This window comes from Erinaceus europaeus, chromosome 15 (assembly GCF_950295315.1).
Source record: "Erinaceus europaeus chromosome 15, mEriEur2.1, whole genome shotgun sequence".
Lineage (NCBI taxonomy): Eukaryota > Metazoa > Chordata > Mammalia > Eulipotyphla > Erinaceidae > Erinaceus > Erinaceus europaeus.
Window position 1 is genome coordinate 28,730,093 of NC_080176.1, and position 25,571 is coordinate 28,755,663.

At 50.9% G+C, this 25,571-nt stretch overlaps 2 protein-coding genes across 7 annotated transcripts; one reads left to right on the plus strand and one right to left on the minus strand.

Annotated features, from left to right (window-relative positions):
• Window positions 1-9,061: 9,061 nt before the first annotated feature.
• LOC103108964 (serine/arginine-rich splicing factor 9-like) lies at window positions 9,062-10,114 on the minus strand. The gene is given in 2 exon segments (XM_007517964.3): window positions 9,062-9,488; window positions 9,491-10,114. Coding segments are annotated over 2 exon segments (663 nt in total). The 5' UTR covers window positions 10,086-10,114; the 3' UTR covers window positions 9,062-9,420.
• Window positions 10,115-10,641: 527 nt separating this feature from the next.
• On the plus strand, window positions 10,642-25,250 carry LAT2 (linker for activation of T cells family member 2). 6 transcript variants are annotated; one of them, XR_009545038.1, is made up of 12 exons: window positions 10,642-10,781; window positions 13,464-13,576; window positions 13,827-13,866; window positions 21,704-21,831; window positions 22,135-22,195; window positions 22,308-22,345; window positions 22,489-22,524; window positions 22,604-22,634; window positions 23,013-23,068; window positions 23,880-23,939; window positions 24,043-24,292; window positions 24,676-25,250. XR_009545038.1 is itself a non-coding variant. In XM_060173523.1 (12 exons), the coding sequence occupies exons 1-11, from the start codon at window positions 10,671-10,673 to the stop codon at window positions 24,274-24,276; spliced, it is 765 nt and encodes a 254-aa protein (XP_060029506.1). In that variant the 5' UTR covers window positions 10,642-10,670; the 3' UTR covers window positions 24,277-24,292; window positions 24,676-25,250. The 6 variants fall into 6 exon arrangements, 1 of the variants encoding a protein (XP_060029506.1); XR_009545041.1 differs by having other exon boundaries at window positions 21,788-21,831; XM_060173523.1 differs by lacking the exon at window positions 22,135-22,195 and having other exon boundaries at window positions 24,043-24,105; window positions 24,188-24,292.
• Window positions 25,251-25,571: the final 321 nt, after the last annotated feature.

Below are 25,571 nucleotides of genomic sequence, written 5' to 3' on the forward strand. Positions count from 1 at the left end.
GAGAGTCCTGTCATGGGAGAAGAGCATCTTGATCTTGGCAAGTGACAGAATTGGTGAAATTAGTTGAGATCATGGTGGTTCTTTATAAAGACTTGTGTTTGAGGGTCCACAGTCCCAGGTTCAGTCCTCCACAGCACCATCAGAAGCCAGAGCAGACTCAGGCTCTGGGAAAACAAAGAAGTAATTGCACAGCCTGGCCCGGGATGTGATCCAGCAGCTGGAGTGCTGGGCTTGTACCACCTGTTGGGGGGGGCAGGAGGGTATCACTCTGGGACGTGGGGGGCTCGGGGCCTCTGGCTAGGCAGCCCCAAACTGCTGCTGGCCACCTCCTAGGCTACTCTGGCCAGTTGGTGCCACAGAAGCATAGTTTGACAGGCCAGGGGCAGCCCCTCAGGATGGAGGTGTATAAAGAACACACTGCGGGCCAGGCGGTGGTGCAGTGGGTTAAATGCACATACAAGGATAGCGGTGAAGCAGGTCTTGTAGGTGTCTGTCTTTCTCTCCCCCCCCTCTGTCTGCCCCTCGGCCAATTTCTCTCTGTCCTATCCACCTACAGCAGTGACAAGGGCAACAAAATGGAAAAAAATAGCCTTCAGGAGCAGAGTAGTGCAGGCAACAAGCCTCAGCTGTAACCCTGGAGTCAAAAAAGAAAAGACACCTCAGAGAGTTCCTTTTGCTGGAGAACAAAAAGATCTCCCCCAGTGACCTTCCAGGGCCTTAACCTCTCATCATGGCTCTGGGTGTCTTGAGGGAGATTGGAAATGCCACTGAAAGGGCCTGGTGGTGGCATACCCCACCTGGAGCACTCATGAGCAGTGCTGCTATATGTCTTTATATCTCCCCCCTTCTCTCAAATTCTGTCACTGTTAGGAAAAAGGAGGATTGGGGTAGGGAGGGCCACTGAGAGTGGTGGATTCATGGAAAGTAAATACAAATGCCAACCCGGGAAGCAATTACAGAAGCCAGACTTTCCACCTTCTGTACTCCATAATGTCCCTGGTCCATGCTCCCAGAGGGTTAGAGAATAGGGAAACTATCAGGAGGGAAAGGGATACGGAGTTCTGGTGGTGGAATTGTACCCCTCTTATTCTATGGTCTTGTCAGTGTTCCCATTTTATAAATAAACTTTTTCAAAGGGGGGGATGACAACCTGGGGGTCGGGCAGTAGGGCAGCGGGCTAAGCACACATGGCGCAAAGCACGAAGGCGGTGTAAGGGTCCTGGTTCAAGCGCCCGGCTCCCCCCCTGCAGGGGGGGTTGCTTCATGGGCAGTGAAGCAGGTCTAAAGGTGTCTTATCTTTCTCCCCCCATCTCTGTTTTGCCCTCCTCTCTCCATTCCTCTCTGTACTATCCAACAACAACAGCAATGACAACCATAATAACGACAACAAAATGGGGAACAGTGGCCTCCAGAAGCAGTAGATTCATAGTACAGGCACCGAGTCCCAGCAATAACCCTGGAGGCAAAAAAAAAAAAAAGCCAACCAATAGCTGGGCAGTGGCACACCTGGTTGAGAGCTCGCTTGAGTAAGGGGCCAAGATTCAAACCCCTGTTCCCCACCTTCAGGGGGAAAAGTTTCAGAGTGATGAAGAAGGGCTGCCGGTGTTTTCTCCCTCTCTCCCCTCCCCTCTCAATATATCAAATAAATAATAATGTCACTGAAGCAACCAGGAGGGACACATTGGATAAAGCATGGAATTCTGGTTCTCTCTCAGTCTCATATTGAATAAATCTTGAACTAGGGAGCCAGCATAGTGGTTCTGCAGAAAGATTTTCTTGCTTGAGGCTCTGAGACCCCAGTTTCAATCCTCAGCACCATCAGCCAACGCTGATGTAGGGCTCTCTCTGGTCTCTTCCTTTATCATTAAAATAAGGCAAAATAGGGGCTAGGCCATGGCATACCTGGGTAAGTGCACACACATGACAGAGCACAAGGACCCAGGTTTCAAGCCCCTGGTCTCCACCGCAGCAGGAAAGCTTCACAGATGGTGAAGCAGGGCTGCAGGTGTCTCTTATCTCCCCTTCTGTTCAGTTTGTCTATCCAATAATAAATTTTATATATGTGTATCTTTTTTTACCTTTTTTTTTCCATTTTATTTTCCCTTTTGTTGCCCTTGTTTGTATTGTAGTTATTATTGTTGTCACCATTGTTGGATAGGACAGAGAGATAGAGGAGGGGAAGACGGGGAGAGAAAGACAGACACTTGCAGACTTGCTTCACCGCCTATGAAGCGACTCCCCTGTAGGTAGGGAGCTGGGGCTCAAACCGGGATCCTTACTCTGGTCCTTGCGCTTCGGGCCACATGCGCTTAACCCATTGCACTACCGCTCAATTTCCAGTGTATATCTTTTTGAAAATACGACAAAAAGGGCCATACGACAAAAAGGGCCGGGGTAGTAGATAGCATAATGGTTATGCAAAGAGACTCGTTTGACTGAGGCTCCAAAGTCCCAGATTCAATCCCCAAAACCACTATAAACCAGAGCTGATCAGTAAAAAAAAAAAAAAAAAAGGCAGGGCTGGGGAGACAGCATAATGGTTATGCAAAAGCCTTTCAAGCCTGAGGCTTTTGAGATCCCAGGTTCAATCCCCAGTACCATCATAAACCAGAACTGAGCAGTGCTCTGGTAAAAAGAAAAAGACAAAACTTAATCTTTTAAAATCAAAGTACTGAACTCTTAGAAGCAGCACACACGAAGTCCCAAGTTCAGCTCTGACTGTGTATGCCCAAGTGGCACTCTGGTTCTCATCATAATTTTTTAAAATAATTTTTCAATTTTTTAAAGTTTTTTTTTCATATTTATTCCCTTTTGTTGCCCTTTTTTATTGTAGTTGTTGTTACCAATGTCGTTGTTGGATAGGACAGAGAGAAATGGAGAGAGATGGGGGAAGACGGGGAGAGAGAGAAAGACACCTGCAGACCTGCTTCACCGCCTGTGAAGCGACTCCCCTGCAGGTGGGGAGCCGGGGGCTCAAACCGGGGTCCTTAAGCCGGTTCTTCTGCTTTGCTTTGCACCACCTGCGCTTAACCTGCTGCACTACCGCCCGGCTCCCTGCCCTTGTTTTTTATTGTTGCTGTAGTTATTGATTTTGTCGTTGGACAGGACAGAAAGAAATGGAGGTGGCGGGAAGATAGCATAATGGTTACACAAACAGACTCTCATGCCTGAGGCTCCAAAGTCTTAGGTTCAGTCCCCTGTACCACCATAAGCCAGAGCTGAACAGTGCTCTGGTTAAATAAAAAAGAAATGGAGAGGAGGGAGAAAAGACAGACATCTGCAGACCTGCTTCACCACTTGTGAAGCGACTCCCCTGAAGGTGGGGAGCCAGGGACTCCAGCCAGGATCCTTATGCTGGTCCTTGCACTTTGTGTCACGTGCGCTTAACCCGCTGCACTACCACCCAACTCCCAAAAGAAAACTATTTTAAATTTTATAATCCTTTGGGAGTCGGGCAGTAGCGCAGCAGGTTAAGTGCACGTGGCGCAAAGCTCAAGGACTGGCGGAAGGATCCCACTTTGAGCCCCCGGCTCCCCACCTGCAGGAGGGCCGCTTCACAGGTGGTGAGGCAGGTCTGCAGGTGTCTCTACCCCCTCTGTGTTCCCCTTCTGTCTCCATTTCTCTCTGTCCTATCTAACAACGATGACATCAATAGTAACAACATTAATAACTATAACAATAAAAACAAGGGCCGGAGTCAGGCGGTAGTGCAGTGGGTTAAGCACAGGTGACGCAAAGCACAAGGACCTGTGTTAGTATCCATCCCTGTTCGAGCCCCCGGCTCCCCACCTGCAAGGGAATTGCTTCACAAGTGGTGAAGCAGATCTGCAGGTGTCTCTCTGTCTCTTTCCCTCTCTATCCCCCTCCCTTCTCAAATTCTCTCTGTCTCTATCCAGAATAAATAAGTAAAATAGAAATTTTTTTTTTTAAAAAAGGACCGAGTTGGTGGTGCACCTGGCTGAGTGCACCTCTTGCAATGCGTAAGGACTCGGATGGCTTCGAGCCCCTGGTCTCCGCCTTCAGGGGGAAAGCTTTACAAGTGGAGTGGTCCGGGAGGTGGCGCAGTGATAAGGCTTTGGCCTCAAGCTTTACAAGTTGCGGCGGACTGCTCGAGCGGAGGAGCAGCAGGAAGGAGCAGATCCCCGAAGAGACCGGTGGGTGGACCAGGAGTCGGCGCAGGGAGAACAGAATTACACCGCACTCATTGAGGAGGGTGAATCTGAACTCAATTAGCAAGTGAGAATTTATATATCTTTCAGTCTTACATAAACAATATCTGGAACAGAAAGTAAAGCTCATTTCTTGATTAGATGGCCTTGCAGTTTTACACAGAAATGTACTTTATGGGGTGATGCATTTCTGAGTAATAGGCTTAGCAGATAGTATTTTATGTAGAGTTTTAACATATTTCATAAAAGGAGGTGAGTAAATATTAAGAATTTTTCCTAAAACTTCTTGTATTTGATGACCCATAACTTCATCCACCTCCTTGCTTTGTGTACATTTCTTGTTCATCTGTATCTAATCTGGGAACGGGCTGTTCGTCCCCGATTACACAGCATCATTACATGTACATAATGAAAACAATAATCGGAGTTTCCAATTTAGATCTGCTCAGGATGCCAAGACCCACTCCCAGAATTCTTCTTCCTTGAAGAGAGTTTTCCGGGGTGCTGACCCTGTCAGACCCGTCGTTCTGGAGTTGAGTGGGGCGTGGCAACAAGTGGTGAAGCTGGGCTGCAGGTGTCTCTGTCTCTTTCCCTCTATCCCCTCCTCCTCTCAATTTCTGACAGCCTATCTAATAAAGATGATAAAATTTAAAAAGAGAACATGGGGCCAGGTGGTGGTACACCTGTTACAGTGTGCAAGGACTCGGGTTCGCGTCCCTGGTCCCCACCTGCAGGGGAAGAGCTTTGCAAGTGGTGAAGCAGGGCTGCAGGTGTCTCTCTCTCTGTCTCCCCCTTCCTTCTCAACTTCTGGCTGTCTCTATCCAGTAACTAAAGATGATGATAAACTAAAAACGAAAGAAAGAAAAAGGAGTCGAGTAGCGCAGCGGGTTAAGCACACATGGCACAAAGGATCCCAGTTCGAGCCCCGGCTCCCCACCTGCAGGGGAGTCGCTTCACAGGCGGTGAGGCAGGTCTGCAGCTGTCTGTCTTTCCGCCTCTCTGTCTTCCCTTTCCCATTTCTTTGTCCTATCCAATGACAATAACTACAACAATAAAACAAGGGCAAAAAAGGAATATTTTTTTAAAAGAGAAGAAAGAAAAATAGAACTTCTTTCAAAAGGAGGAGGAGAGAAGAAGAAGAAGAAAAAGAAGTGACGCAAAGCACAAGGACCGGCATAAGGATCCCGGTTCGAGGCCCCGTCTCCCCACCTGCAGGGGGGTTGCTTCACAAGCGGTGAAGCAGGTCTCCAAGTGTCTGTCTTTCTCTCCCCATCTCTGTCTTCCCCTCCTCTCTCCATTTCTCTCTGTCCTATCCAACAACAATAAAAAAACAAGGGCAACAAAAGGGAATAAATATTTTTTAAAAAGAAGACGAACAGGAGGAGGAGAACAAGATCTGTCCTATCAGATAAAATAGGAGGGGGAATGAGAGGGGGATGGCCGCCAAGAGAATGGATTTATAATGTTGACACCGAGCCCCAGTGATAACCCTGGTGGCAATAAAATCCAAATAAATAAGTAAATAAATAAATACTAAGACAAAAAAAAAGGGGTGGGGTCCAGCGGTAGCACAGCAGGTTAAGCGCACATGGTTCAACCTTCTCATGGTGCATCCGTGAGTACCCATTCATTGGGGAAACTGACGATCCTTCCTAGCTGACTGAATCCACATGGATCCCAGTCACTTTCAAAGCCAGCAACAAGCAGCTCCTGACAGCTTTCAACCTGACGCTGTTGACTGGCTACGGAAGAAGGGCAAACGCTAGAAGAAGAAGCGCACATGGTGCAAAGCGCAAGTACCTTCAGGAGGATCCCAGTTCAAGCCCCCGGCTCCCCACCTGCAGGAGGGTCGCTTCACAGGCGGTGAAGCAGGTCTGCAGGTGTCTATCTTTCTCTCCCCCCTCTCAGTCTCCCCTCCTCTCTCAATTTCTCTCTGTCCTATCCAACAACAACAACAGCAATGATAACAATAATGATGACAACAAGGGCAACAAAGCGGGAAAAAATGGCCTAAAGGAGCAGTGGATTCGTAGAGCAGGCACCGAGCCCCAGCAATAACCCTGGAGGTTAAAAAAAAAAGGGAAAAGGGGGAGTCGGGAAAAGACCAAGGACCAGTGTAAGGATCCCAGTTTGAGCCCCCAGCTCCCCACCTGAAGGGGAGTTGCTTCATAGGCAGTGAAGCAGGTCTGCAGGTGTCTATCTTTCTCTCCCCCTCTCTGTCTTCCCCTCCTCTCTCCATTTCTTTCTGTCCTATCCAACAACAACGACATCAGTAACAATAACTACAATAACAATGAAAAAAGGGAATATACATATATATATATGCCCCAAGGGTCCACAGAGTGTGTTGGGGGCGTGTGCACACATACCACCTCCCTCCCCAACCAGGACAGGGTCACACTTGTGGGGGGCCAGGTGTTTGAGGGTGGTGGAGAGACTGAGGTTTTGCGAGCTGGGTTCAAATCCTGCTTAGTCTCTGAGCATCCACTGTCATCCCTGCATGAGCTGGAGGGGGGGTAGTAGCCACAGCAGCACATGGGGCGGGAGGGAGCTCCTTTGCCCAGGCTGGCCTCTGTCCTGCTCCCCACCCCACTCCCTTGTCTAGCCTTAGGACACCAAGGCATCTCCCTGGTCCCAGACAGTACCCTAACCTCGCCACAGGGGGGCAGCAGTGATCAGTCCCAGCCACCACCACACCCCCCTCACACACACACCACCTCTCCTACTCCAAGCTGGCCCTGGGCTCTGTGGGAAGCCAAGATGCAGGGTGGGCCTGGGGAGCCCCGATTATGAACCACCAAGATAATGGGGGTTACCTGCCAGTGGGTGGTGACACTGACAGCCCAATGGCTTTGGCCAAGGGACTTAGCATCATTTTTTAATATTTATTCCCTTTTGGTGGCCTTGTTATAGTTATTATTGTTATTGATGTTGTTGTTGTTGAATAGGACAGAGAGAAATGAGAGGAGGGGAAGACAGAGGAGAAAGACAGACACCTGCAGACCTGCTTCATCGCCTGTGAAGAGACTCCCCTGCAGGTGGGAAGCCGGGGGCTCGAACTGGGATCCTTACGCTTTGCACCACGTGTGCTTAAGCTGCTGCGCTACCGCCCGACTCCCAGCATCATTTTTTAAACATTTTATTTATTGGAGACAGAAATTGAGGGGGGCAAAAAAAAGAGGGAGAGACACCTGCAGCCCTGCTTCACCACTCCTGAAGCTTTCCCCCTACAGGTGGAGACCAGGGGCTTGTTCCCAGGTCCTCAAACACTAGTGTGTATGCTTAACCAGGTGTGCCACTGCCTGGACCCTGTTTTGTTTTATTTTGCTTTATTTACTAATAAGAGAGAGAGAAGCAAGACATAACTCTGGGACTTCTGATGCCGAGGATTGAACTCAGGACCTCATGTCTGAGAATCTAGCACTCTAACCACTGTGCCCTCTCCAGGGCTGTCTGTCTCTCATGTCCCCAATCCCCTGTTCCATCTGCTTCATGTGGCCAAGTCCCAGCTCTCCCCCTCTGTTCCACTGTCCTCCCTGCAGGAGCTGGGGGATCTGACCCTTGTGGGTGTCTTTCTCTGTCTCTCCCTGTGTCTCTGTGAGCCTAAGACTGTGTGTGTGTGTGTGTGTGTGTGTGTGTGTGTGTGTGTGTGTGTGTGTTTCATTCTGTGTCCTGTCTCTGTGTCTCTTTTTAGCTCTCTGGGCATCTGTGTAGACACGTCTCTCTGTTGTCTCCCTGTCTCTGTGTACCTATACACCCAGGTAGTTTTGTTCCTTCTGCTCTGTGTGGTTGTCTTTGGAGGAGTGTGTATCTTCTGCATGCTCTCTCTCTTTAAAGATTTATGTATTTATCTAGGTAGGGGGCCAGGTGGTGGCATACCCAATTAAGTGCACAAAGTACTAAGCACAAGGGCCTGTGCAAGTATCTGGGTTAGAGCCCCCCGTTCCCCACCTGCAGGAGGGGGTCACCTCATAAGCGGTGAAGCAGGTCTGTCTGCTGGTGCCTAACTTTCTCCCTCTCTATCCCCCCATCTCTCTCAATTTCTCTCTGTCCTATCCAATAAAATAGAAAAAAAAATCCACCAGGAGCAGTGGATTCATAATGCTGCACCGAGCCTCAGCAGTAACCCTGGAGGCAATATATATATATATATATATATATATTTTTTAATATTTATTCATTTATTTCCTTTTGTTACCCCTGCAGACCTGCTTCACCGCCTGTGAAGTGACTCCCCCACAGATGGGGAGCCAGGGGCTCGAACCAGGATCCTTATGCCAGTCCTTGCACTTTGCACCACATGCGCTTAACCTGCTGTGCTACCACCCGACCCCCTTATATTTTTTAAATCTTTTTTTTTAAAGATTTTATTTATTTATTAATGAGAAAGATAGGAGGAGAAAGAACCAGACATCACTCTGGTACATGTGCTGCGAGGGACTGAGAGTCCAGTGCTTTATCCACTATGCCATCTCCTGGACCACACTAAATCTTTTTTTTTTTATTCCCTTTTGTTGCCCTTGTTGTTGTAGCCTTGTTGTGATTATTATTATTGTTGTTGATGTCGTTCATTGTTGGATAGGACAGAGAGAAATGGAGAGAGGAGGGGAAGACAGAGAGGGGGAGAGAAAGATAGACACCTGCAGACCTGCTTCACTGCCTGTGATGTGACTCCTGCAGGTGGGGAGCCGGGGGCTCGAACCGGGATCCTTACTCCTTAACCCGATGCGCTTAACCCAATGCCCTGTTGCCCAACCTCCTTAAATCTTTTTTTAACTATTTTTATTTATTTTTAATTTATTTCTTTATTGGGGAATTAATGTTTTACATTCAACAGTAAATACAATAGTTTGTACATGCATAATATTCTCCAGTTTTTTTTTTTTTTCCAATTACTAAATGTTTAAAATATATTTCTAAACATAATGGGCTGACTCAGTCACAGTAACTGTTGATCTCCATTGCAGAGCAAGTCACAAAGACAGCATTGACATCCCTTCCCCCCACCCCCCCAAAAAAATCAGGTGAAAAATATACTTATTTCTGAACTAAAACCTTAATTTCTGCAGTTTAAAAAAGTTTTACTGCTAGTATAGCCCTGGTAGAAGTTATGTAGTTTTCTTTCCTTTAAGAGAAATAAAAAGAAAAGTTCCGAAGAGACTAAATCATTAATATGTGGAATGTAGATTCTGAGCACAGAGCAGCTCAGTTTACCTAGAAAATAACCAGGACAAAAGCCGGTCACCTTGTCTCAATAAGGTCTAAAAGGAGAGAAGTAATGGGGAGAACCCCTGCTTTGGTATGGAGAATCCGGTCCCTTGACCCAGACCGAGACCGTGAGTAGCCATAGCTCGTGCTTCTTTCTGGATAAACTCGGATGTAAGCAGTTTCACCCTCATGAGAGCGGAACTTGCTGTCATCCAGTTTATGCAGGGCGTATTCCATGTCTTCTCTTCTGAGATACTCAACCATTCCCATTCCATCCTTCAGCACATCTGCATAACAGACATCCCCAGCTTCTCGCATGTGGTCTTTCAGATCCTGCCAGCTGCCTGACGGTGGAAGTCCTGAAACGAGGACTCGGAAATCAGATCTTCTTGAAGGAGGCCCGTTCCTGCCACCGCGGGGCCACGCACCCCGACTTCCGTAAGTCCTGGGGAACTCCACTCGAAGCCGATACTGGCCGTAATCGTAACCATTTCGTCCATAAACTGCATCCTCTGCATCTCGGGGGTCCTCGAAGCGCACGAAGGCGAAGGGCACCAGGCCGTGTCGGTTCTTGAGCTCGATGTCGCGGATGCGGCCGTACTTGTAGAACAGGTCCTCCAGGTCCTTCTCGCGCACGTCGGTCGGGAGGTTGCCCACGTAGATGCGGCCGTCGCCCTCGCCGCCGCGCCCGTCCGCCCAGCCCGACATCCGCGCCGCCCGCCGCCCGCCACCCCGTCCCGCGGCTCTCCAGTTTTTTTTTTAAAACTATTTTTAAATTTATTATTGGACAGAGACAGAGATAAATTGAGAGGGGCGGGGGAGACAGAGAGGGCGAGAGATAGACACCAGCAGTCCTGCTTCACCACTTGTGAGGTTCCCCCCTGCAGGTGGGGACCAGGGGCTTGTACCTGGGTCCTTGTGCATTGTAATGTGAGCGCTTAACTAGGTGCGCTACCACCTGGCCCCCTCTCTCATATTTGTTTAATTTTTTTTTTAATTTATTATGAGAGAGAACCAGAGTAGCACACTGACACGTGTGGGACCAGGAATTGGACCGGGAGCCCCAGGCCTGCGAGTCCTGCACTCCCCCTGCTGTGCTATCTCCCCAGGTACTGTCTGACTCTCTTCTCTCTCTTTGGGTCTCATGTTCTTCATCTGTCCACCTCTCTTGGTTTCAGTTTCTCAGTCTCTGGTCTCTGTTCCCATTGCTCTCAGCCCCACCCCACACCTCTCTCTCTCTCTCTCTCTCTCTCTCTCGCCCGGCAGCCTGTCCGGTGGCAGCGGATGTGAGGGATGATGCAGGCAGACAGGAAGCCCTCAGAGGCCACCCGCCTGCCAGTGTGTTCTGCCGGCCTCATTGCACACTCAGGATGGGGGGCCCTCAATGAAGATCCCGACTGGCAGGTAAGCCTCACCTGGACTGGCCCCCAGCTCCTGTCCTACCCAACACCTCCTCCAGGAAGACCTCAGCCCGGTCCTGTTTCCCCTTCCTGCTCTCCAGCTTGCACTGCCACTTGTGGGCCTCAGTGTCCCCTCTATCCCCCCTCAGGACTCAATGTTCCCTCTGTCCCTCATCAGTGTCCCCTCTGCTCCCCTCAGTGTCCCCTCAGCCCCTCTCAGGCCTTAGTGTTCCCTCTGCCTCCTTCAGTGTCTCCTCTGCTCCCCTCAGTGTCCCCTGTATCCCTCTCTGTCCCCCCTCAACCTCAGTGTCCCCTCTACTTATCAATGTCCCGTGTCCCCTCAGCCCCCCCAATGTCCCCTCTGTCCTCCTCAGTGTCCCCTAAGCCCCCTTCAGGCTGTAGTGCCCCCTCTGCTGCCCTCTGTCCCCCCTCAGACGTTAATGTCCCCTCTGCCCCCTCACTGTCCCCTCTGTCCCCCTGTCCCTCTCAGAGTCCCCTCTGCCCCCCTCAGTGTCCCCCTGCCCCCCTCAGTGTCCTCTTAGCCACCCTCAGCCTCGTGTCCCCTCTGTCCCCCTCAGTGTCCCCTTAGTGTCCTCTCTGCCCCCCTCAAGCCTCAGGCCCCTTCTGCCACTACAGTGGGCTGAGAGCCACAGGAAGGACCCCTAGGACCCAGGGGAGGCTCGGGCCTTCCCGGCAGCCTGGTGCAATGCAGGCCTTGCTCAGATGAAAACTGCCCACTTCCCTTTGTGCTATTTCGGCTGCAGCCACCCCTCCCCCCAGGCCTGCGTGGGAAAGTGAGAGGGGGGGGGTTTGCTCAGATCAGCCGTGCCTGGGTGCTGGGTGCCAGGGGCTTGACCCTAGGGACGGAGCGGAGCTGTGGTCACCCACCTGTGACCATGTGTCTGGGACAAAGACCAGCACCTCCTTCACTCCCAGCCCCTCAGGACCGTGTCTATTCATCTGTCCGTCTGTCTGCCTGTCCGTGGAGGGGTGCAGGCCCGGGTGAGACTCTCCAGGTCCGCGAGGATGTGCCAGTGACAAGCTATCACTGCAGGGACACACCGGAATCTTAGTGACAACCACAGGGATAGGGGTCACGACCACATCAGCAGGGGCTACCCAAGGGCCACTGGCTGCTAGGTGGGCAGCTTCACAGCCCAGGCTCCCTCCCTCGAATCTGAGCCCATGGGTGGGGGAGCTGGGGGACACAGGACAGTGGGCCCGGGCTCCAGTATCCCTCACCCCAGGCCCCCACAAGACCCCCATCCTGTGTCCTTGTCCCCTGCCTCCGGGGCCAGCAGGACGCTGGCCGGACCTGACCTGAGGTGGGGGGGTGAAGGGCTGTTTGCCTACCCACCCTGACCCAGTCATCCGTTTTTTTACCCAGTGCGTTTGTACCTCTTTAAAAATATGTATTTAGGGGGTCGGGCGGTATCTCAGTGGGTTAAGCACAGGTAGCACAAAGCACAAAGACGGGTGTAAGGATCCCGGTTCGAGCCCCTGGCTCCCCACCTGCAGGGGAGTCACTTCACAGGTGGTGAAGCAGGTCTGCAGGTGTCTCTTCTTTTTTTTTTGAGGGTTTTAATATTTATTGGTGTCTATCTTTCTCTCCTCCTCTGTCTTCCCTTCCTCTCTCCATTTCTCTCTGTCCTATCCAACATCTACAACAATAAAACAACAAGGGAAACAAAAGGGAATAAATAAATATTTTTTAAAGTATGTATTTAGTCTCGTGGGAGTAGATAGCATAATGGTCATGCAAACAGACTATCATGTCTGAGGCTCCAAGGTCACATGTTCAGTTCCCTGTACCACCATAAACCAGAGCTGAGCAGAGCACTGGTGGGGGGAGGATGTATTTATGGGCTGGGAGACAGCATAGTGGTTCTGCAAAAGGACTTTCATTCTCAAGGTTCCAAAGATGCCAGGTTCAATCCCCAACACCACCATCAGCTGGAGCTGAGCAGGACTCTGGTCTTTCTGTATCTTTCTTTCTCTCTCTCTCTCTCTCCATATATATATATATATATATATATCCCTCCTTCAGCTGTCAGATGGGGAGCAGTCCCAGGCAGGGTAGGGGAGCACAGCAGTCCCCGCCAGGCCTCTGTTCTCTCAGCTGTGTCCTTTGGCCTCTGGGAGGAGACAGGGGCTCTTTTGCCCCTAGAGAAGGTGGCACACAGGGGCCTGAGGCTGTGACAGGGATGCCAGCTGAGCAGCCTGGCCCTCTGTCTCAACTCTCCACACACCTTCTCCAGGAAGCCTTCCATGACCTCCCCCAACCCTATGGGTGGCTGCCTGAGTGGGGAGACCCTGTGTAGACAACCACTGACCCCAAGCTTCAGGAGCCAAGACCCCCATCTCCTTGGATTTGGGAGGGAGAGACGATGAGAATCCAGGGACAGAGCCAGAGATGGGGTCCTGAGGCCCAAACTCCCTGTAGCAGGTGAGGCCTCTCAGCCTCAGTTTCCCCATCTGTGAAATGGGGGAGCCTCTCCCTTGAGAAGTGTGTGCACAAGTGACTAGGGGGCCGGGGACTGGGGTTTCCAGAACCTTCCAGCTCTTAACAAGCAGTAGTGATGCCCCCTGGGAGCAGGGGATTCAGGTTTGGGCTCTCGTGGGCCCGAGCGTGGGGCGGGTAGGCTGGGGCGCCCCCTCTTCCACTCACGGGTACCCCAATTTGCAGGGAGTTGGCGGACATGCAGCTGGAGGCGGGGCTGCTGTGGCCCGGGGTAGCCCTGCTACTGCTGCTGCTTCTGGGGGCGGCAGCCGGCTTATGTGTGAGCTGCTCCCGCCCAGGTATGGGGGGGTTGGGAGAGGCTCAGGGAGGGGGTGCCGCAGCCCTGCTCGCCCACACCTGCCCGGGGGTGTCTGGGGAGGGTGTGGGGGGAGCATGTGCCCACTTTCTCCAAGCTGCCCCATCTCCTGACTCTCACCCTGTGGATTTGGAGGTCCCCATGAGGACGGCTCAGCCCCACTCTGCATCTTTGAGTCCTGCGAGTGGGGGTAGTCAGGGACCTGGGACTTTGTCCATCTGTCCTTCCCACAGGTGTGAAGAGCTCAGAGAAGATCTACGAGCAGAGGAGTCTGTGAGTGTCTTGTGGAACCCCTCCACCCCCAATGAGAAGCCAGATAGGGGTCCCAGGGAATCCCATGTTCCCTCCACTCACACTGCCTCCAAGCTGACCTCCTGGGCACAGTCAGGGAGAAAGGAAGGGGGCTGGGGGATGCCCAGCAGCTTGGGGGGAGGGGTGCTGGGAAGTCCCCCTCCGGGTGCAATGGCCAGTCTCCCCGGGAGCCAGGGAAGGCCGGGGGTGCAGGTGACAGCCAGCCCTCCCTTCTTTCCTTCCTTCCTTCCTTCCTTCCTTCCTTCCTTCTTTCCTTCTGTATTTGCTGAGATTTCAGAAAATATCTTATTTACTTTTCATTTTTTTAGATAGAGACAGAAACTGAGAGTGGAAGGGGAAGATAGAGAGGGAGAGAGACAGCAGAAAGACACCTGCAGCCCTGCTCCCTGCTTCACCACTCATGAAGCTTCCCCCCTGCAGGTGGGGATCAGGGGCTTGAACCTAGGTGCTTGCGCATGGTGCCATGGGCATTCTAGTAGGTGCACTGCCACCTGGCTCCTATTCATTAAGCTTTTTTTATTTTTATTTTTTTTTCCTCCAGGGTTATTGCTGGGCTCGGTGCCTGCACCATGAATCCACCGCTCCTGGAGGCCATTTTGCCCCCTTTTTGTTGCCCTAGTTGTTGCAGCCTCATTGCGGTTATCATTGCCATTGTTGACGTTGCTTTGTTGTTGGATAGGACAGAGAGAAATGGAGAGAGGAGGGGAAGACAGAGAGAGAGGAGGAGAGAAAGATAGACACCTGCAGACCTGCTTCACCGCCCGTGAAGCGACTCCCCTGCAGGTGGGGAGCCGGGGGTTCGAACCGGGATCGTTATGCTGGTCCCTGCGCTTTGCACCACGTGCGCTCAACCCACTGCGCCATCGCCCGACCCCCTTCATTGAGCTTTTAAAATATTTATTGGGGGGGCGTCTGGCGGTGGCGCAGTGGGTTAAGCGCATGTGGCGCAGAGCGCAGGGAACAGCGTAAGGATCCTGGTTGGAGCCCCTGGCTCCCCACCTGCAGGGAAGTCACTTCACAGGCGGTGAAGCGGGTCTTCAGGTGTCTGTCTTTCTCTCCCCCTCTCTGAATTCCCCTCCTCTCTCCATTTCTCTCTGTCCTATCCAACAACAAACATCAACGATGGCAATAATAATAACCACAACGAGGCAACAAAAAGGGGAGAAAATGCCCTCCAGGAGCGGTGGATTCATGGTGCAGGCACCGAGCCCAGCAATAACCCTGGAGGAAAAAAAAAAAAGAAGTAGAATAAGTTGTCAGGGAGAGTTACATATATTTGAAAGAAGTTGAATTAAGGCAGAGAGTAGATAGCATAATAGTTATGCAAACAGACTCTCATGCCTGAGGCTCCAAAGTCCCAGGTTTAACCCCACCACCACTATAAGCCAGAGTTGAACAGTGCTCTAATTATATATATATATATATATATATATATATATATATATATATATATATATATTATGGGGGGTAGAGATAGTTCAGCCAGTGGAATATACACTTTGCCATGTGTGAGGACCCGGGTTCAAGCCCCCCGCCATTAGCTGGGGGCACCGGGCATAGAAGGAGTGTTGTGAGCAGAGGAGCAGGGCTGTGGGGGTCTCTCGTCTGTCTCTCAGGAGAGGCAGGAGCAGTGGAGTCACATAGGCATGGAGCCCCTGCAAAGCCCCATTGGGAGCCCTGACTCGTGAGGTTCCAGGGGCCAGGTTCAGATCCCGGCACCACCAGCAGCCAGAGTTGAGCAGGGCTCTGGACTCTCTCTCGTAATAAGCAAATAAATGGATATGTTCTTAAAAAAGATTTAGGGAGTCGGGCTGTAGCACAGCGGATTAAGCACAGGTGGCACAAAGCACAAGGACCGGCGTAAGGATCTCGGTTCAAGCCCTGGCTCCCCACTTGCAGGGAAGTTGCTTCATAAGTGGTGAAGCAGGTCTGCAGGTGTCTGTCTTTCTCTCCTCCTCTCTGTCTTCCCCTCCTCTCTCCATTTCTCTCTGTCCTATCCAACAATAATAACTACAACAATAAAACAACAAGGACAACAAAAGGGAATAAATAAAATAAATATTTTTAAAATAAAAAAAAGATTTATTGAGGGGGCTGGGCGGTAGCACAGAGGGTTAAGCACACATGGCACAAAATGCAAGGACCAGCTCAAGGATCCTGGTTGGAGTGCCCGGTTCCCCACCTGTAAGGGGTCGCTTCACAGGCAGTGAAGCAGGTCTGCAGGTGTCTGTCTTTCTCTCCTCCTCTCTGTCTTCCCGTCCTCTATTTCTCTCTGTCCTATCCAACAACAATGACATCAATGACAATAATAATGATAATCACAACAATAGAACAAGGGCAACAAAAGGGGGAAAAATGACCTCCAGGAGCAGTGGATTCGTAGTGCAGGCACCGAACTCCAGTAGCAAAAAAAAAAAATTATTGATATTTGAGAGAGAGAGAGAGAGAATCAATTCTGGAACTATCCCTTTGCTGTCATTCATGCTGTAAGATGGGGAAATATTTTCTTTTTGTCACCGCTGGGACTTCATCACTCTGGGTCATTTCTTTGTTATTATAATTTGTTTAGTATTTATTTGACAGAGACACTGATAAGGGAGGGGAAATCAAGAAGGAGAGAGACAGAGAGACACCTGCAGCCCTGCTTCACCACACATGAAGCTTCCCCCCTGCAGGTGGGGAATGGGGGCTTGAGCCTGGGTCCTTGTGCACTTAACTAGGTGCATCACTGCCTGGCCCCTAGCTTTTTTTTTTTTTTTTATAAATAACTTATTCTTTTTTATCTTTATTTACTTATTGAATAGAGACAGCCAGAAATTGGGGGGGCTGATAGAGAGGGAAAGAGAGAGACACCTACACATCTGCTCCACCACCTGCAAAACTTCCCCCCTGCAAGTGGGGACTCAGGACTCTAACCTGGGTCCTTGCACATTGCAACATGTGCACTCAACCAGATGCGCCACCACCTGGCCCCCCTAGTTTTTTTTTTTTTAAATAATTTCTTTCTTTATTGGGGAATTAATGCTTTACATTCAACAGTAAATACAACAGTTTGTACATGCATACATTCCCCAGATTCCCATTTAACAATACAACCCCCACTATGTCATGCATCATCTTTCATGGACCTGTATTCTCCCCACCCACCCCAGAGTCTTTTACTTTGGTGTAATACTCCAATTCCATTTCAGGTTCAACTTGTGTTTTCTTTCCTGATCTTGTTTTTCAACTTCTGCCTGAGAGTGAGATCATCCCATATTCATCCTTCTGTTTCTGACTTATTTCACTCACCATGATTTTTTCAAGGTCCATCCAAGATCGGCTGAAAACGGTGACGTCACAAACTTTACAGCTGAGTAGTATTCCATTGTGTATATATACCACAACTTGCTCAGCCACTCCTCTGTTGTTGGACACCTGGGTTGCTTCCAAGTTTTGGCTATTACAAATTGTGCTGCCAAGAACATATGTGTACACAGATCTTTTTGGATGGATGTGTTGGGTTCCTTAGGATATATCCCCAGGAGGGGGATTGCAGGGTCATAGGGTAGGTCCATTTCTAGCCTTCTGAGAGTTCTCCAGACTGTTCTCCACAGAGGTTGGACCAATTGACATTCCCACCAGCAGTGCAGGAGGGTTCCTTTGACCCCACACCCTCTCCAGCATTTGCTGCTGTTACCTTTTCTGATGTATGACATTCTCACAGGAGTGAAGTGATATCTCATTGTTGTCTTGATTTGCATTTCTCTGACAATCAGAGACTTGGAGCATTTTTTCATGTGTTTCTCAGCCTTTTGGATCTCTTCTGTGGTGAATATTCTGTCCAAGTCCTCCCCCCATTTTTGGATGGGGTTATTTGTTGTCTTGTTGTTGAGTCTGGCAAGCTCTTTATATATGTTGGTTATTAAACTCTTATCTGATGTATGGCATGTAAAGATCTTCTCCCATTCTGTGAGGGGTCTCTTGGTTTGGGTAGTGGTTTCTTTTGCTGTGAAGAACCTTTTTAATTTGATGTAGTCCCATAGGTTTATACTTGCCTTAGTCTTCCTTGTAATTAGATTCGTTTCATTGAAAATGTCTTTAAAATTTATGCGTAAAGAAGTTCTGCCAATATTTTCCTCTAAGTATCTGATAGTTTCTGGTCTAACATCCAAGTCCTTGATCCACTTGGAATTTACTTTTGTATTTCGTGAAATACAGTGATTCAGTTTCATTCTTCTGCATGTTTCAACCCATTGTTTCCAACACCATTTGTTGAAGAGACTCTGCTTTCCCCATGTAATAGTCTGGGCCACTTTGTCAAAAATTAGATGTCCATACGTGTGGGGCCTCATTTCTGGCCTCTCAATTCTATTCCACTGGTCAGTGTGTCTGTTCATGTTCCAGTACCAAGCAGTTTTGATGACAATGGCCCTATAATACAGTTTGAGATCTGGGAGTGTGATGCCTCCGGTTCTGTTATTTTTTCTCAAGATTGTTTTGGCAATTCTAGGTCTTTTCTGGTTCCAGATAAACATTTGTAGCATTTGTTCTATTCTCCTAAAAAATGTGCTTGGGATCTTGATGGGGATAGCATTAAATTTGTAGATGGCTCTGGGTAATATATTCATTTTGATGATGTTAATTCTTCCAACCCATGAACATGGAATATCTTTCCACTTCTTTGTGTCTTTTTCAATTTCTTTGAGTAGTGACTCATAATTTTCAGTATACAAGTCTTTCACTTCTTTGGTTAGGTTTACTCCTAGATATTTTATTGTTGCTATAGTAAAAGGAACTGATTTCTGGATTTCAATTTCTTCTAACTTAGTGTTTGCATAGAGGAATGCCACTGACTTTTGAATGTTAATTTTATAGCCTGACACCTTACTGTATTGCCAGATGATTTCCAAAAGCTTCTTGCTGGATTCCATAGGTTTTTCTGTGTATACTATCATGTCATCTGCAAATAAGGAGAGTTTGACTTCTTCTCTTCCAATCTGTATCCCTTTAATTCCTTGCTCCTGCCTGATTGCTATGGCAAGAACTTCCAACACTATGTTGAATAGTAATGGTGATAGTGGGCAGCCCTGTCTAGTACGTGATCTGAGGGGAAATGCTTCCAGTTTTTCACCATTGAGTATGATGTTGGCTGTAGGTTTGCTATATATAGACTCCACTATCTTGAGGAATTTTCCATCTATTCCCATTTTTTGTAGTGTTTTGATCATAAAGGGATGTTGTATTTTGTCAAAGGCTTTCTCTGCATCTATTGATATGACCATGTGGTTTTTGGTCTTGCTTTTGTTGATGTGGTGGATCACATTGACTGATTTACGTATATTAAACCAACCTTGCATGCCTGGGATAAACCCCACTTGGTCATGATGAACAATCTTTTTGATATACAGCTGTATCCGGTTGGCTAGAATTTTGTTCAATATTTTCGCATCTATGTTCATCAGAGATATTGGTCTGTAGTTTTCTTTTTTGGTTGTGTCCCTGTCTGCTTTTGGTATCAGGGTGATGTTGGCTTCATAGAAGTTGGCAGGGAGTATTCCAGTGTCTTCAATCTTCTGGAAGACTTTTAAAAGTAGAGGTATTAGTTCTTCTTTAGTTTTTTTTTTTTAATTCATAGAAGGACAGAGACAGAGAAAGAGACCACATCACCAAAGTTTCCTTCAGTGTCATGGGGGTTGGGCTCAAATCTGGGTCACCATCCAAGTGAGTTAGTTCACTGGCCCTAAAATGGAAAGGAATATATATATGAAGAAATAAAATATATAGACATGGGAGTTGGGCGGTAGGTAGTGTAGCGGGTTAAGCGCACGTGGCACAAAGCACAAGGACCGCAGAGTAAGGATCCCGGTTCAAGCCGCCAGCTCCCCGCCTGCAGGGGAGTCGCTTCACAGGCGGTGAAGCAGGTCTGTAGGTGTCTACCTTTCTCTCCCCCTCTCTGTCTTCCCTTCCTCTCTCCACTTCTCTCTGTCCTATACAACAAGATGACATCAATAACAATAATAATACTACAACAAACAAGGGCAACAAAAAGGAAATAAATATTAAAATATATATAGATATTAAAAGCATATAAATTAAAGGCATATAAAATATATATATTAAGGGCACAGAAAAATTAAGATTCCATTTTATTATAAGTTTTAAAATCTAGGAGTAAGGGACTGGGTGGTGGTACACACATCACAGTCCACAAGGACCCAGGTTCAAGCCCTTGGTCCCCATCTGCAGGGGGGAAGTTTCATGAGTGGTGAAACAGGGCTGCAGGTATCTGTCTCTCTCCCTCTCTATCTCCCTCTCCCCTCTCAACTTCTCTCTGTCTACATCCAATAATGATTAAAATAACAATAATAAAATTTAAAAAAGAAAAAAAACCCTAAATCTAGGAGTTAAAAAACCCTTCATACTAATTTCAGCCTGGGGTTAATTTTTTCATTATTATTATTGCATAGAGACAGAGAGGGAGGGTGTTACAGAGAGCAGGAGACACCTGAAGCTCTGCTCTGCCTATTGTGAAGCCTCCCCTGCAGGTGGAGCTCTTCTGCCACCACCCCAGAGCCCTGCTGAGCTCTGGCTTCTGGCAGTGCCTGGGATTGAACCCAGGGCCTCGGAGTCTCAGGTGTGAGAGTCTCTTTGTGTCATCCCAGCCCAGAAAGGAATTTTACAAAGAAAATGGAGGGGGCTGGGTGGTAGTGCAGTGGGTTAAGTGCACGTGGTGTGAAGTTCAAGGGCCGGCGTAAGGATCCCGGTTCGAGCCCCCGGCTTCCCACCTGCAGGGGAGTCGCTTCATAGATGGTGAAGCAGGTCTGCAGGTATCTATCTCTCCTCTCTGTCTTCCTCTCCTCTCTCCAGTTCTCTCTGTCCTATCCAACAAAAGCTGTAACAACAACAAGGGCAACAAAGTGGGGGAAAAAATGGCCTCCAGGAGCAGTGAATTCATAGTGCAGGCACTGAACCCCAGTGATAAGCCTGGAGGAAAAAAAGAAAGAAAATGGGGAGAGTGGAGCCCTCTGGGATGTAGAATGAGGGTGGGGGAACCCCATTTTCCAGGGATGATATTGGGGGGATTTCACGGTAGACAGAGTCCCAGAGGAATCCCCAAAAGAGAGTGTTCACAGACCCTGAGTGGGGCATGGCTGCCTGGGGTGGAGACTCCCACCTGCCTCTCCCCAGCCCACTCATGCGTGCACTCCAGCTGTCCCCCCCCCCCACAGGCACACATGCACGAGTGCACACCCCGTCTTTCGTTTCCTTTTGCAACTGAAAAACCACACTGATATTTGAAAATAGAAATCTGCTGGCGGGACCGCCCCAGCCTGACCCCCCACCCCGGAGTGCAAGGCCATTCACCTGCCCACATCCTCCAGCATCCCCTTGCCCCCCAACACAGGCCTTGGGGTACCCCTTCCACAGCCTCTAGCTGACCTCAGAAGGCCCAGCAAGAGGAAGGGGCTAGAGAGAAGGACTCAAGCTCCTGAGGGGGCTTCTGCCATTCTTTTGTGACCGACCATTGTTTCTAAACTGGGAGCTGGGAGTGGGGGCTGGGCCAGGGGAAGGAACCCAGAATGTATTCATGACTGGCTCTGGCCACAGTTTCCATTCTCAAGAGCACTCTGTGGTCCAAAAGGGCAGCCAGCACTCCAGCCCTCACTTTTGCATTCCAGGTCTCTAAAAAAAATACGAGGGGAAAGACAGGCTTCCTTGAAGTCCCAAGGGACTGGGGCTAGTGTGTCACATGTTAAGCAAAGGGGTCCTGGGGGTGGGGGGTTGAGGGGAGAAGCTGTCTGTGACTCGGCCCCAGATGCCCCAGCCCCAGCCCGTCTGTCTCCCTGTCCCTCTGTCTCGGGACAATGGCAAGCTGGGTCACTGTGAGTTGTGTGTCCAGACAGGAGACCCAGCAGAGCTTCGCCGTGGCCCGGACCTACTCCCGTGAGTCCCTGAGGGAACATCCAGGGGTAGGCTGGGGTCTGGGGACCCAGGGTCCAAGTTCCCTCTGATAGGCCACCCAGGCTCGAAGAGGTTCCTTTGGTTGATGCTTCAAAGCATGTGACCCAGGATGGAGCCCTGGCACCACATGAGTGGGGCTGCCGCACAGGGGGAAGCTCTGGAGCTGTGGTGTCTCTCCCCTCTCTCAGAAAAAGATCTCAAACTAACCTACAGGCCTGACCCACCGGGGGGAGCGGAAGGGGTGCTGGCCGGTGGGTCCAAGTCAGCACCCCGTGTCCTTTGCAGTGGCCAGGCAGGTCTGTCTGGGGACCCTGGGGGACAAGGCGTGTGATGTGGAGGCAGCAAGGTAGGAAGGGGCAGCTGCAGGAGGTGGGGGTCTGGGGTCCCCGAAAGCAGAGACCCCAAATTCTCAGCCGGGATCTGATGGCTCTGAGGTACCTCTGCCCCCCCTCCCCCAGGACGGACAAGTTGCGTTGCTTCTCCTCCAGCCAAGAGGGTGAGTGACCCAGGACGGGTGGGAACAGGGCAGGGGGACAGAGTGGGGGGCCCTGGTGGGTGACAGGATGGGGGCTTTGGGAGGGCAAGGTTGGGGAGCCCTGGGCCACAGGGCAGAAGCTACAGGCTTGGTCTCTCTTCCAGACTCAGAGGCCCCCAGGTACCAGAACTTCAGCAAAGGTAAGTAAGGGGGGGCAGGCAGGGTCCCCCACATCTGAACTGGGTCCTGACCCCCCTCCGTCTGTCCCTCTGTCCACAGGAAGCAGACTCGGGTCTGAGGCCGCCTATGTGTAAGTGCTCCCCTCACCTCCCGGGCCCTTGCTTCCTCCCACAGACCCAGCACCCTGGCCTCCATATGGGCGGCAGTGGAGGGTGGGGGGAGTGGGTGGGTTAAGGGATGGGGTGAGGCAATCTGGGGGTGAACATTTCCTGCAAGACCCAGAAAGAAATGCCAGCAGGAGCCCTGGTGCCTACTCTATGAACCTAGGGAAACGGGAAGATCAAGGCCAAGGGGGTTCTGGGGTCCAGGTGGCAGAGACAGGGGAAGAAGCTGGTAGGACTCCCCCCCACCCAGGGCCTCCCCAGAACCCCCAGGTTGGAGCCACTGGGTTTGCCACTGTCCCCTGCACCCGTTTCTGCAGCTGGTTCTGAACTTCTTTTCCCACCAGAGACCCCATCGCCTCAGAGTATTACAACTGGGGATGCTTCCACAAGCCCCTTGAAGGTGACGGGGAGCTTGGAGGAGTTGAGGGAGGGCTGGTGGGGGACCCAGGGGCACCCCTTCCCCTGCCCTCACTCAGGCAGCTTTGGAAACAGGCTGAACCCCAGAACTCGGGGGAAGACTGAACCTTCAACTCCTGGCACATATGCTTTCCTGAAAGAGAAACTGGGGAGTTGGGCAGTAACGCAGCGGGTTAAGCATATGTGGTGCAAAGCGCAAGGACCAGCATAAGGGTCCTGGTTCGAGCCCCCTGCTCCCCACCTGCAGGGGAGTCGCTTCACAGGGGTGAAGCAGGTCTGCAGGTGTCTTTCTCTTCCCCTGTCTTCCCCTCCTCTCTCCAGTTCTCTGTCCTATCCAACAATGACAACATCAATAACAATAACTACAACAATAATCAAGGGCAAAAAAAGGGAAAATAAATATTAAACAATTAAAAAAAAAGAGAAACTGAGGCCCCATCTGGGTGGGGTCAGCGATGGGGTGGGGGTGGGGGCAGGCAGGCCCCCCCATGGCTGTGTCCAAACTGGGGGCTCCCCCATGTCTCAAGCCCCCCTTTTTGGGGGTGTTGGAGGTGCCAGGTTCAGGGAAGACTCCCTCACCCACCTGTCCTGAATTCTAAGGCTTGCCTGGCCCCTCCCTGCCCAGAGATACGACCCCCCCATTCCTAACAGGGGCCCCAGAGCAAGGAGTTGGGGTGGGGTTTGCTGCAGACACAGGAAGCCTGTCCCAGAATGTCCTGGGGGCCTCAGGAACCATAGGGGGTAAGGTCACCTGCCGAGGGGGATGGTGTCTGAATCCCTGTCCCCTCCGCCAGGTGATGAGGATGCCAACTCCTATGAGAACGTGCTCATCTGCAGCCAGAGCCCTGAGTCAGGTGAGGCTGCACCCCAGAACCCTGGGGAAGGGGAGTCACACCTGCCCCTCCCCCCAGGGTGCTGTGGTGGCCACCCTTTGTCACCCCCCCCATGTCCCTGCAGGTGACGATGACTACCAGAACGCCCTCTCGGTCCAGCAGTGGCATGAGTCCAGGAGGGTCTCGGGTGGGTTTCAGGCTCAGGGGGGGGTCACTTTGGGGGTCAGCGTGTCACCTCCCCAAGTCACCTCTCCCCCCCACCTCTGTAGAGCAAATCCACAGAGTGACGCCTCCCTCCCCGGATGAGGATGGGGACCCAGATTATGTGAACGGGGATATGAATATGGGACAGGCCTAGGGAGGCCGAGACCAAGGTAAGGGGTGGGAGAGACTGGGGGTGGAGGAGTACGGGGCAGAGGAAAGGGGCTGCAGACCTGCTTCACTACTTGCTCATGGTGGGGGCTCAAACCCAGGTCCTTGCGCACTGTAACACGTGCTCTCCACTGGGTGCACCCTCGCCAGGTCCCTCCTTTCTCATCCAGAAAGGCAGAGAGCGACCCGGGAGGGGGCACAGTGGGTGAGGTGCTGGGTTCTCGGGCACAAAGTCCCCAGCTCAATTCCAGGCACTGCATGTGCCAGTGAGGCTCTGGTTCACTATCATAAATAAATAAATAGGGAGAGACAGCATGGCACTGGACTTTCCCCAGGTGCCATTACCTCTTCATGTGGTAATGAACAATCCCTTCTCATTCCCAAGGAGCCGCCTCCCCCAGCTTGTAGCATCTGTGCCCAATGGAGGGGCCGGTGATGAGGCTGGGCTCAGCGTAGGTGGCACTCCTGTGCCTGTGAAGTTCATCAAGAGACACCGTCCCTGTCCCCCTGCTCCGCCTCCTCCCCCTCCTGCAAGGTACCGGCCTCACACGCACTCCCCGAAGCCGCCTCCAGGGGGCGCCCGCGAACGCAGCTTCCGAACTCGGGAACTGAGTATCCTGACCTTTGGTGGAACCGAGTACTGTGCAGTGCGCCCCGGTGTGAGGGTGCAGGAAACGCATCCTGTCGGCCCTGACACCCCACTCCCCGCCCACCTTCTTCGCGACATGAGTCTCCAGGTCCCAGCCTGGGACAGAATGAGGCCTCCCTTCTGACAGCAGCCGGGGCGGCTTCACCAAGAAGCATCTCTGGACAGGAAGGTCACGCCTCCAGTGACAAGGGACAGTGGGGCTGGAGGGAGGGATGGCCAGGGACCAGGCCTGTTCCTCCCAAGTGCTAGTCTTTCTGGGATTGCTGGGTTTCTTCCCAGGAGGATTTCATACCAGCAGAGAAATCAGAAAAGAGGAAAAAAAAAAAAACTCATCTGGGAGTCATGCATGGAACCCAGGTTCAAGCCCCCAAGTACACCACCTGGGAGCCCTAAGATACTAGGGAAGATTCAGAGCTGTGGTGCCTGTCCCTTTCTTTCTCCGAAACAAGCTGCCCTGGCAGCAGTGACACCCTGGTGACAGAAATAAATGAAAAGATCCTTAGAGCTCAACTGGTGGCCACTTGTCACTTCACACCCTCACGTGTGATCCCACCTCCCAAGAACTCAGGGGCTGCCCAGAGGCTCAGTGACTGAGTACTGAGTACTGAGATGCTGCCCAGGGGGTGTCCCTG

Bases quoted from the DNA above. Each gene is read 5' to 3' on its own strand.
- LAT2 (XM_060173523.1), top strand. From the start codon at position 10,671: ATGATGCAGGCAGACAGGAAGCCCTCAGAGGCCACCCGCCTGCCAGTG. The intron at 23,069-23,879 runs GTGACGGGGAGC...CCCCTCCGCCAG, and splicing joins CTTCCACAAGCCCCTTGAAG to GTGATGAGGATGCCAACTCC. The intron at 24,106-24,187 runs GTGGGTTTCAGG...CCACCTCTGTAG, and splicing joins TGAGTCCAGGAGGGTCTCGG to AGCAAATCCACAGAGTGACG.